At 41.8% G+C, this 12,279-nt stretch overlaps 1 protein-coding gene across 1 annotated transcript in view; it reads left to right on the top strand.

Annotated features, from left to right (window-relative positions):
• The window catches only part of TMC2 (transmembrane channel like 2), a 37,842-nt gene that overhangs the window by 24,903 nt on the left and 660 nt on the right, over window positions 1–12,279 (top strand). Inside the window, exons 11-16 of the mRNA XM_033165039.1 lie at window positions 3,298–3,426; window positions 6,270–6,337; window positions 6,862–7,101; window positions 9,567–9,692; window positions 10,387–10,465; window positions 11,528–11,648. Of these exons, the coding sequence (XP_033020930.1) occupies window positions 3,298–3,426; window positions 6,270–6,337; window positions 6,862–7,101; window positions 9,567–9,692; window positions 10,387–10,465; window positions 11,528–11,648 (763 nt within the window). The remainder of the gene's footprint in view (window positions 1–3,297; window positions 3,427–6,269; window positions 6,338–6,861; window positions 7,102–9,566; window positions 9,693–10,386; window positions 10,466–11,527; window positions 11,649–12,279) is intronic.

The raw sequence follows: 12,279 nt of genomic DNA, 5'->3' as shown, positions 1-12,279 counted from the left end.
GTTGGCATATCATTTGGACCCAGGCTCATGGTTCAGCTCTCTCCTCACTAACCAGAAGCTGCAGTTAAGAGCAATAACCAGGCTGCTGTCACCAGCTTCTTAAGTTAGAATACTGTCTGAGCTAAACTGTTCCTTCTCTTGTTCAGAGCTATCTCTTTCAAGGACCTCGTAGTCTCAGCAATTGCATGAAGGTTCTTTATTTACCGGGTCAAGTGTTCAGTGCGCAAAGGTTATCCTAACCTAAGTCCAACACAATCAATAATTCAAATAGTCTAAGAATCAAAAATCAAACTTCATGACTCACCTTTCACAACAGATGAAATCTATATCACGGTCTTCTGCAGGAGCAAAACAGTAACTTCTTTATCGGTAATGTCTCTTCTTAAACTGCAGGGTACCTAACGTCCAGCCCTTCTTTAATACAGTAGGTCATTTAGGGCCCATGGTTTTCTAGAACGCATCCCTATGACTACTCTAAAGTAAGAACTCTCCTCCCACAGGACCAGCTCACGTTGTTTTGGTACTTGAGGTGAAATAACAGAACCTTCTCACCCTTCTCAAAGTGCATATACGAAGGCTGGCTAATTTATTTTGGAAAATACCACAGACAAGGCCTCTCCGTATGGAATAAAACACAATAATAACAAATAACCCCTCAAGACAGCCTAAAGTAGCAGCCTCACTTTGTAGACCTAGGACTCAGCTCTACAGCTGCAAATAAAACAGTTTAAATGTGATGTAAAGTGCAGTATACAAATGTGGCACTAGACGGTGACAGTGAGCTATGCCAAATTCAATATACTTTTCAAAACGCTTTTTTAAAAAAGCATTTTCATCCCAACCACAGCTTTTATCCTATGCAAAGAGCACTAAGAAACACAAAAAATGGAGATTCTTTTCTTGAACCAACTGACCACTTCGGACCTTTATATCAACAGCAGATCTGGAATGTTCTGGAATCCCATCTCCAATGGTGGAGCATTTTTTTTTTCAGTGGCCAACCAGATACCTAGGGGAAGCCAGCAAGGAGGACACACACAAAAACTTATAAGGCTGATACCTTTACATTATCCTGGTCACATAACTAAATACATTGGACATAGATGTGCTTTTCAACAGGAATTACCACCACAGAGATGTAGCGGTTTGGGTAAGAAAACAACAACATAGCACCCCAACTGTTAACTTTGTGTGTGTGTCTTTTGTTTTCAGCTTGCACCATCTCCCATTGTATTTCATCCACCAATAGGCAGAGTCTGCAAGCTCCATTAGGAACTTCTCCTTTTAATTAAAAGCTTCCCCCCGGAAGCTTCAACCCATTTTATTGCTTCCTTGGAACAGTGCAGGTGGAAGACTAGTGCCAAAGTGCCCCTGATTGGGTCAGTTTTTGTTCCTCATTTGGGGGCCAGAGGGAGGGAGACGTTTATAAAATTACTCTCCTTCAATTATATATAATTTTTCTCCATAAGAACAAACGAATGGCAGGAGATACAATGCAGTTTGTGAATCTGAAGTGCAGGAGACATCTAGTGGTCACAGCAGAAATAAGAAGTGGGTGCCTGCAATGGGATCTTTCTTTGCCTGACCAATAAGAGAGAGCAGGTTTGAAGCAGAAGAAGCTAAGAACTTCGGGGATTTGAAAAAGAAAAGAGCACTTGAAAAGACAGTTGGAGAAGGGAGAAGCACCAGGGCGAAGAGGGCTAAGGGATTGTGAAACAAACATGGGTTCTTAGTCTCCTGTTTGCCTCATGGTGGTCATAGGAGCCAACTCCTAGGGCCCAAGGTCCCTTTGGCTCCGCCCAGTAAAATATTTGAGGGCCTTCCCCCCCAAAAAAGTTGACAGACATTCAAATGGCAGCATCATGTGATCGATTATGAGGGGTGGGGCTTGCCAATATTTTATTCCCCAACATTTTATTCAAGTGGGTCCCCCCTTTATAGTCCTGTCACCAGCAGATAGATGCTTTGCTTGAGAAACACAAAATGTGCGCTAACCTAAAGGAAAGGCATGGAACACTATGAGAGAAGAGGAAGAGATGGAAGCAGCGGAGTCAAGGCTCTTTCTGAGGCGACAAGTCTGCGTCTGGGCTGCGCCAGTTCAGGCAGCAAGTGGGAGCTTACGTAATTGAGTGCCCTGTATACCAAAAATAAAAATAAAAATTATCTGCCCGTGCAGAACAGGCATGTCAGGGAGAAGTCTATCGTGGCATCGAAAGAAAAACTCTGCACCTGCGGCAGTCAATCAAATGGATCCTCACCCACAGACTGAAGTGCTACATACAGCATGCACACAGACTTACTGCCTCAGATAGAACTAGGCAGATGTTTTGTACAACACAAAAGCTGGCCAACTCCCTTGGCCAGGAAAACAGGAGGAACAGTGGAAAGCCAGCACAGTCTTGGTTCAGCTCTATTCCTTTATGTATTTATATTTATTTATTAGATTTATATGGTGCCCTTCGTCATAAGATCTCAAGGCAAGAGTGGTTCCAATTCCAAATTTTGCTTCTGCTGTAAAACCCTCTAGTGTCATAGTCCTAAAATATCTTTCCAGCCTGGCCTGAGGAGTGTTGCTAGGCCTTTGGGGACTTGAATAACCAGTTGGCGGGGCTGCAACTTGGACAAATGCAATTGAGGCAAAGGAGTTCTGAGGCAAAAAGTGAGCTTAGTTCAGCACCAGGTATAACTGGACACCTACAGTAAATTGTGTGGGAACGTTTATATAATATAGTAGCAGAGTTAAACGTTCTTTATTTAAACCTGCACAGCGGCAAACGGCTGCTGACTCATTTGAGTCTTCCGTCCTTTCTTGGTTGTCAATCCCTTTATCCCTCTCAAAATAAAGATACACATGAATCTGATTAATCACCAGAATAAAGTAAATTACTGACAGATTCATTCATGTACATATTTAGGTTACAAAACAAAAGATATAAAATATATAAACTATATTAGTGAGTCTCTTAACACATCTTTAAGCAGCAGCAGCCTAACCAACCAACACCAAACAAACTAACTGACACAAAGTGGCAGTTGGTTCTCCCTTAGAATGTTGGACTTGACTGACATAATCCCACAGATTGGCCTACAAGTCCCAACACGGTCTTTCTAAGGAAGATTATACAGGAAATTTGGTGGCTACTGAATTAGTGACTTCTGAAAGACAATTTTCTGTTCTTAATGTTTATTTCCTCTGAAAATAATAAATACCGGAGGGGGGGGGGAAAGAGTCTTAGAATACAAAACTGAAGAACATGCTAGCTAAAATACTTATCACTTTTCGTTTTTCCTTCCCAGGAATTTGTGAGGCTCACTGTGTCTGATATACTTGTGACATTTGTAACAATACTTGTGGGAGATTTCCTCCGTGCTTGCTTTGTCAGATTTGTGAACTATTGCTGGTGCTGGGACCTGGAGGCTGGATTCGTAAGTAAATGAACTGTAGATGAAGCAAAGTTCTTGTCTTATAATGCTTTGAGCCACATTTTAATTCTGTTCCCCCCCACTGAAATGTACATTTAAAATCCCCCCCACTGCAGACAAGGCTCAGGCAGTCAGGGGCATGTTATGACTTATAAATGTGTCGTTCATTTTGCAAGAACTGCAGCATCTGAACTAGCCTTAAGGGCAGTGGCATATAGAACAAATGACAGTAACCTAGCCTTGAGATTGCCAATGCATTGATCGCTATAGCCAAGCTCTTGTCTGTCTACACAGGGGTCAGCAACCTTTTTCAGCCGTGGGCCGGTCCACCGTCCCTCAGACCATGCGGTGGGCTGGACTATATTTTGGAAAAATAAATGAACGAATTTCTATGCCCCACAAATAACCCAGAGATGCTTTTTAAATAAAAGCACACATTCTATTCGTGTAAAAACACCAGGCAGGCCCCACAAATAACTCAGAGATGCATTTTAAATAAAAGGACACATTCTAGTCATGTAAAAACACGCTGATTCCCGGACCGTCCGTGGGCCGGATTGAGAAGGCGATTGGGCCACATCCGGCCCACGGGCCTTAGGTTGCCTACCCCTGGCTAGCAGCAGTTGAAGTGGGCAAAATGTTCTATCTAGTCTGCAGCAATCTATCCTGCGTGGATTTAAAAGCCAGGAAGGTAAAGATATGCTAGAAAAACTTAAAAGTCCCAAAATCTGAGATTATCAATAGTCCAGGACTCACCAGAACATCAGGCTGTGTGGTGCATGGTACCGTCATGTGGAACCATTGAGGCGCATATGCAATAAAGACAAGATTATTCTCAGCGCCCTACCCCACCGCGTTCAGAGATGGAACTTGCAGAGACGCTAGGGAGGAAGCTGAACTCTACCAACTGCCCAAGTTGATTTGATGTCAAATACATCACGATAAAGAAGAGTTTGTATTTTATATCCCGCTTTATCACTACCCTAAGGAGTCTCAAAGCGGCTAACAATCTCCTTTCCCTTCCTCCCCCACAACAAACACTCTATAAGGTGAGTGAGGCTGAGAGACTTCAGAGAAGTGTGACTAGCCCAAGGTCACTCAGCAGCTGCATGTGGAGGAGAGGGGACGCGAATCCGGTTCCCCAGATAACGAGTCTACCACTCTTAACTGCTACACCACACTGGCTCTCATGCCAACAGTTTTTAAAAATTTAATGGCAGGAGTGTGGGGAGGCAATTTTAACTGGGAGCCCAGCCCATGGAGAAATTTAACCCTTCACAATCACGATCTAAAGGGGGGGGAGACACCATTTTCCTGCTATAAGTCTTGTGGGGGACGACTCCCGGTGCTGTCAATGGGAACATTTCCCCTTAAGGCTCATAACCACAGCAGGGCGGGGGATTTTCATTGGCATCACAGTTATCTCGGGCCAGTCATGAAAGCTGACCTACCCTCCCAGGGTTATTATGAAGATAAGCGTGTATGCCACCAAGCTCCCTGATGAAAAAGTGGGGTGTAAATGTGACAATAAAAATAATAATATTAAATAATAAAATTCCGCCTTCCAATTGGTCTGCTGTTTAGAAAACAAAACACTGGCGTGGCTTCTAATTACATCTTTTTCGTCCCATTAACAACATTTGGACATGGCATTCCCACCCCCACCCCCAAGGCAAAAACTGGGACAACAACAACAAAAAATAGAAGCAGCACATATTTACCAGCAACAGTTTCCAAAGAATGAAAATTGTCCCCTGTAAATAGGGACACAGATGGAATATATGAGAGCTGATACTAGTCACATTAGGCTAGAGAGAGAAAACTGAGTCATTATTAGACAGCTCATTATATCTCCCAATTTTACACAGCATCTGTAATTCTTCTTTCCTGACAACCCCAACATTATGTAATTCTCCCCATCTGTGGGGTCACATTGTTCCCGCTTGTCATTCCAGCGGAAGACAGGCAGTCCTGAGTCACGCATATTGTTTCAGCAATCCTATTATTGTACTCCTAATTTGCTGCTTTCCACCCACTCCCCAGTTTTGGCGCTGCCATCAGTTCCTCTAACAAGGTGGAGGCTTGGTTCAGCAGGAGGATGCATGAAACCTTACCAACCATAGCTGTCAACCTTTCCCCTTTTTTGCGGGAAATTCCCTTATTATAGCATTGGGAAACAGCAGGGAGGGTTGACAGCTATGTATATAGCAGTGGGGAACAGCAGGGAGGGTTGACAGCTATGCTACCAACAGATGGGAATGGAGGGTTGTGTGTCTTTATGTACTTATTTGCAGAAATACAAGTAGAATCCATTTAAACTGAAATGCAGAAATAAGGGGCCCTACAAACGTAGCATGTGCTGCATTCCAACCAGCATTTCGCTAGGTCACTATTCGAAAGAAATTCGTGTTTTTTTTTAATCTACTTTAAAAACAAATGATCAAAAATAGAGAATCTGGGAGACAAGGGAAATGGTCTGGTGCATATCTATACAGACCATAACGTCAGGGATAGAAAATGACTACTGTGTGTTCGTTAACTTTTAACTCCACCCTACAGGTATTAGTTTCAAAGAGGATAAATGTACAGAAAGCTTTTTAAAGACATTCAGTGATAATTTTATTTCTAATGCAACAATAGTTGAATTAGGGTACTCCTTTTTGAAATGAGATGTCAGCAATCTCTAGGCCCCTTTTATATTTATTCAAATAAGCCAATGGGTTAAAGTGAACGGAAACCCAATGTTTAATTTCAGGTGAGAATCCTTTATTTCCCCCTTGATATTTCTGTAGTCCCCCAATACCAAAAATTAGCATTCAGTCATATTTCCCTCTTTTTCATTACAGCCTTCATATGCTGAGTTCGATATTAGTGGCAATGTGCTCGGTTTGATCTTCAACCAAGGAATGATCTGGTGAGATATTCTTGTCTACTGTAGCCATTTGCTAGAGAACATGCTAAATTAAAACTTATGAACCCCATCAGACTGAGGACTGCTGTGCATTTTTGTTATTAAAAAGGTAAAGGGACCCCTGACCATTAGGTCCAGTCATGTCCGACTCTGGGATTGCGGCGCTCATCTCGCATTACTGGCCGAGGGAGCCGGTGTACAGCTTCCGGGTCATGTGGCTAGCATGACAAATCTGCTTCTGGCGAACCAGAGCAGCACACGGAAATATCATTTACCTTCCCGCCAGAGCAGTCCCTATTTATCTACTTGCACTTGATGTACTTTCAAACTGCTAGGTTGGCAGGAGCTGGGACCAAGCAATGGGAGCTCACCCCGTTGCGGGGTTTCGAACTGCCGACCTTCTGATCAAAGTACAAGTCCCTTTACCTTTATGCTCTTCTATAGTTTGCTGTTTCTGAAGTGGATGCAACTAAAGCCTTCCTGAAAAACTTTCTGTATTTCTCTCCCCCCCCCCACCTTCTTTACAGGATGGGATCCTTTTATGCACCAGGACTAGTCGGCATAAATGTGCTACGTTTATTAACCTCCATGTATTACCAGAGCTGGGCTGTTATGAGTAGCAATGTTCCCCATGAGCGAGTGTTCAAGGCCTCCAAATCCAATAATTTTTATATGGGACTCTTGCTGTTGATCCTGTTCCTAAGCCTGTTGCCGGTTGCCTACACCATAATGTCCCTGCCTCCCTCCTTCGACTGTGGACCATTCAGGTATTGGGGGGTCCTGGTGAAGAGCACCTCCTTAGCGTGAGGTCAGAGTCCTGCTCATTTGTCCTACTATGCACACTAGACCTGATCCTATGCACATTTACTGCTGTGTTTAGTGGGCCTTATTCCCATGGAAGAACATACATAATAATTTCTCTTAATCTTCAGGGTGATGGACAACAATGCCACCCTGCTTCCACAATGGGGCTTTCCTTTTCCTCCTCTCCCTTGCAGCATGCCTGCCTCCTAAATCTGCTCCAGACCGTTGGAGACCCTCTAGAGCAGATCTCAGGTGTGTGCAGTGGACTACAGGGAGGAGTCCTATCAAATGTGCTGGCGCAATGTTAGCTATTGCCCTAGATTTTCTTATCAGCCCCATAATTACATATTTAATAGGTGTTGTTGTTGTTGTTGTTTAGTTGTGTCTGACTCTTCGTGACCACATGAACCAGAGCATGCCAGGCACTCCTGTCTTCCCCTGCCTTCCGCAGTTTGGTCAGACTCATGTTGGTAGCTTCAAGAACACTGTCCAACCATCTCGTCCTCTGTCGCCCCCTTCTCCTTGTGCCCTCCATCTTTCCCAACATCAGTGTCTTTTCCAGGGAGTCTTCTCTTCTCATGAGGTGGCCAAAGTGCTGGAGCATCAACTTCAGGATCTGTCCTTCCAGTGAGCACTCAGGGCTGATTTCCTTAAGAATGGATAGGTTTGATCTTCTTGCAGTCCGTGGGACTCTCAAGAGTCTCCTCCAGCATCATAATTCAAAAGCATCAATTTAATAGGTAGAGGAGCATAAATTGTTGTGTAGCTTTAAAGAGTTTTAAAGAAAGTGTACTCTGTTGCTCCAACTACTGCTACCACATTGGACATTTGCTATCTCTCCTGACTTTCCTGACCACTGTTTTCTTTCTTTGCTTTCTCTGCCTTACCTCTATGAAAAGAGATGAGCTGTTGAAGAGTAGGACAGCATCCAGGGTGAGCAATTGATATATTAAAGGAGAAATATTCCATTATTGCAGAGTAACCCCCCCCCCAAATGGGGAACTATATAACATACCCTCCAACATTTCTCCGATGAAAATAGGGACGTCCCATTCCATAATGATAATTTTACTATTTATACCCTACACATCTGACTGGGTTGCCCCAGCCACTCTGGGCAGCTTCCAACATATGTACATAAAAACATAATAAAACATTAAACATTAGGAAAACTTCCCTATACAGGATTGCCTTCAGATGGCTCAGTGGTTGAATATCTCCAAACCCTCCAACTTTTCTCCAATGAAAATAGGGACACCCTGAGGGAAAGTGGGACATTCCGGGATCAGATCAGAAACTGGGACCAGCTTCTCTAAATCAGGGGTGTCCCTGGAAAATAGGGACACTTGGAGGGTCTGTATATGACTGTGCACTTAACCTGGAAGATGGAAATGTAATGGATCAATACACAGACTAAAACTCAAAGTACCAGAGAAGTCAGACAAGCTTCAGAAATAAAGCCCTGCTTTCCAAAGCAACTTTTTCCATCGCCTTCCCATCCAAAATCTGCAATGTAATATGACCGTAGATGGTAAAAGAAAAACAGAAACTGACTTCTTCAGAATATGCTCCAATATCACTGTATTAATAAGCATTTTTTACTGTCATTCTGCATCATTCTGCATCAGCTCTACACAAATTGCTCCGCAGACTGGATTAACATGTCAATGAGCCCTAATTTGATTTAGGAACTGTTTCTCACTGCACTGCTGGCTCTGACTCAGCGTGGGGCCAGTTCAGAACAAATTGTTCCTTTTGCTCCACTGTCCAGACCCTTCTTTTGTTAATAAGCGGTGTCAGTAGCAATCTCTTCTCAGACTTTTGAGGAAAGAAGGAACATACAAGGTTTCTTTAGATTATTTTACACAAGTCTTTTTGCATGTAGCTGTTCTACCCTTTAAGACTGCATCACGGCACACTGGTCTGTGGGCCACTGGACCTTGCACATATGAAGAATATGGTACCGTATAATGTCTGCTATCCTGAAGTAACTACGGTAGATGCCTGTGTTAAATCCCAGCTGGTAAATAACCTGCCACACTCTTGATAGCTGTTAAATGGTTTAGGTTGATAAAAAGACACATTCTTGATCCAGCTCCTGCTGAACATAACGCAGTGTACAAAAGTTTCCAAAGATGAGGATTGCTTGTCATGTTCCCTTTAGAAGAGAAAATGGAATGATGTCCCCCACACACACTAAGTCTACGTAAGTGGACTTTTCGCTACCTTTTATGTAACTGAAAACAAATTTCAATTAAATATTACGTTTGGGGGAAAGACAAAATGGATGCCCATGTGTCTTGACATACTCAAAAAGAACGACACAATCTTGGAATCCCTCTGAATGGTGCATTTCTGAAAAAAGTTTATCATGGCCTCTAACGAGTACAGCATGCTGTCATTTATATGTACCTGTTTACCATTCCAGTGGGAAAAAGAAAATGTACGATGTAATCCAAGAGACCATCCAACACGATTTCCCACCCTTTGTGGCCAAGATCTTCGGTTATGTGGCAAATCCAGGACTAATTATACCCGCCATTCTACTTATGATGTAAGTTGTTCCAGTAAAAGTAGTCTGGGGACCTGAGAGCGAAGAAGTTTTATTTTTAGCAAGAGGTATCCTTGTTATTCGTTTAAAATTTGCTAGGATTTAAAATGTCGTGCTGTGTGTGTAGCCTGAAATCAAAACAGAACCTGTCAAAAATGTCTTCCCACCCTAAATCATCTCCACTCCTTATATCCATAATACAAATTATTTTTCCACTGCAGCAAAAACAACAATACTTTTTTGTAAACCACTTTGATATTTTTAATGATATGGTTATATATATTTTATAAATATTGTTTTAACCTTTAAACGCCTGCTGAAAACTTTTCTATGCTGCCAAACCTATCCAGGCAATTAAGACAATGTATTTCTTTAATAGTTGATGGTCTCCGATTTTAATTTTTTCTGTGGTTTTTATTACATATTCTCATAAACTGCTTTGATATTTTTTTGCTAGAGTTATAAAAGAATGAGGTTTTGGGGTTTTTTTTAGTTAATAGCTGATGGGAAATGTGGATATTAACCAAAACACACATGTAAGTGTTTAACTGATATTGCATTTCTTAGATCGGTATTGAGAGAATGCATGAATTAGGCAATGTGTTTTGGTCTCCCAAATAATTATACCTGCCTCTTTTGTCTACTTTTAAGCCATCGTAAGGTGTCACAGAAATTTAACTGATATTTGATTTTGTAGCCTTGCTATATATTACCTGAATGCTGTGGCTGAAGCTTATCAACATGCCAATGCAGAGCTGAAGAAGAAAATGCAAATGGTATGTTTGTATTTTTTTCAAATTAACTTACAAATGAAAACACCACAGGTGTTTTGTCCATTGTTTAACCACATGGTTCAAAAATCCATGTGCCAGTTCATATGCTAAATGCTATATTCTAGCATTCCTTAAGTACATAATAAATTCTCATATTCCTAACTTTTATAACGCCGATATAAAAAATGCTGTAACATTTTTATAATATGAAATCTACCCACGTGCAGCTCTATATAGGGGCAAGCATTTGAAAGCATATGATGTATCCAGCCCTCCCCCTCCCCCGGCTCCACTCCACTGGCATAAATACTCTCCAAATGTATGTCTCTCACCTCACCTGCAGAACTCCATTCTGAGAGTAAACAGAGGTTTGGGGTTTTTTTTAGAAAACAAACCAGTTTTAACAAGGGAAAATGCCTTTTCAAATTCCCATCGCCGTGTACTCAGATCTTGTTTTAAACTGCCAGTCCTCCCCCAGTGTCATCTCTGCTCACTCTCTTCAAAACTCTGACACTGTTTAAGATTGCCACTTTTCTCTCTCTCCACAATCTTCCATCCCTTGCTTAATTCAAACCTCTGCTGCTGTTTAAAGCACAATTTCCCTCTCAGTAGCTATACCCAAACCTTGTTTTAAACTGCCAATGTCCCACCCTGCTCATTCTATTTACCCTGGTATTGTTTTAAATCGCCACTTCCCTCACCTCAGTGTTTCTCCATCCCTGCTTTACTCAAACCTGTGCTGTTGTTTTAAACCATTTTTCCTGTCCTGTTTCTCCATTCTCGTATGTATATTTATTAAGAAATAAATAATATTGCTGCATTTCAGGTAATTTTCATTTTCAAAACATCAGGATTATATTGAGTACACTCAAGTCTCGTCCTCTGTTTTAGTTCTGCCTTAATTTGTAGCTTTTATCATTTAAAAAAAAAATATGATGCCCGAGAGCTGTGTCCAATGCTAGTCGTACTTGGCGTAGGCCAACTGAAATTAATCAGCGTGACTAGCTTAGGTCCATTAATTGCAAAGGATATAACCCTAACGGTTTTAAGTGCAATGTTCCATAGCAACGTGAAGATGAGAAAAACAAGAAGAATAACAAAGCTTCCACCAATCCCGCAATGCAAGATTTGGAAGACTTGCTTGTTCCACGTGCAAAGGCCATGGATGGACCCAAACCAACAGAAGGTAAAAACAGCCCCACCCACTGGCCTTCAATCAACGCTAGTCAATGTAATTCTTTTGGTAAATCCCTGGGCTCAGTTCAAGGTTTCGGTATTGGCATACAAAGGTTTAAACAACTTGGGAATCAAAAACCTTAAAAAAATGACTAAGATTTACTGAGGATGCCCTGGTTGTTATTTGAGTTTTAGTTTTTGTTGGACAGGTGACTGCATGAGACAGGATGTTCCCAGTGCCCCCCCCCCATTATGGAACCCCCTCCCTATATGACATCAGGTTGTCCCATGTTGGTTTCATTTAGGCACTAGGTAAAAACTAGGTTTACCCAGGCCTTTGAAATATAATCAGCATTCTTGGTTACACTATTTATCTCTCTCTCAAAGGTGAGAAAACTTTTTTTGCCCAATGACTGGGTTATAGTCTGGCTCACTTTACATAGACCATTTTAAACATCATTATGACATCAGGTGACAACTTCAATGCCATCATTTCTGGACTAAAGAGACACAAAGGATTTTTAGCATTGGATTCATTAGTTGACCAGTGCCAGGATGTGTTACACCCGATTATGTAAAATACCATTGTTAATTATGTAATTCTTAGGTTTTACTTGTTAGCATTTCATTGCCCTCTGACC

The sequence above is a fragment of the Lacerta agilis genome, chromosome 12, assembly GCF_009819535.1.
Source record: "Lacerta agilis isolate rLacAgi1 chromosome 12, rLacAgi1.pri, whole genome shotgun sequence".
NCBI classification, from domain to species: Eukaryota; Metazoa; Chordata; class Lepidosauria; order Squamata; family Lacertidae; genus Lacerta; species Lacerta agilis.
This window is presented reverse-complemented; position numbering and strand designations above follow the sequence as displayed.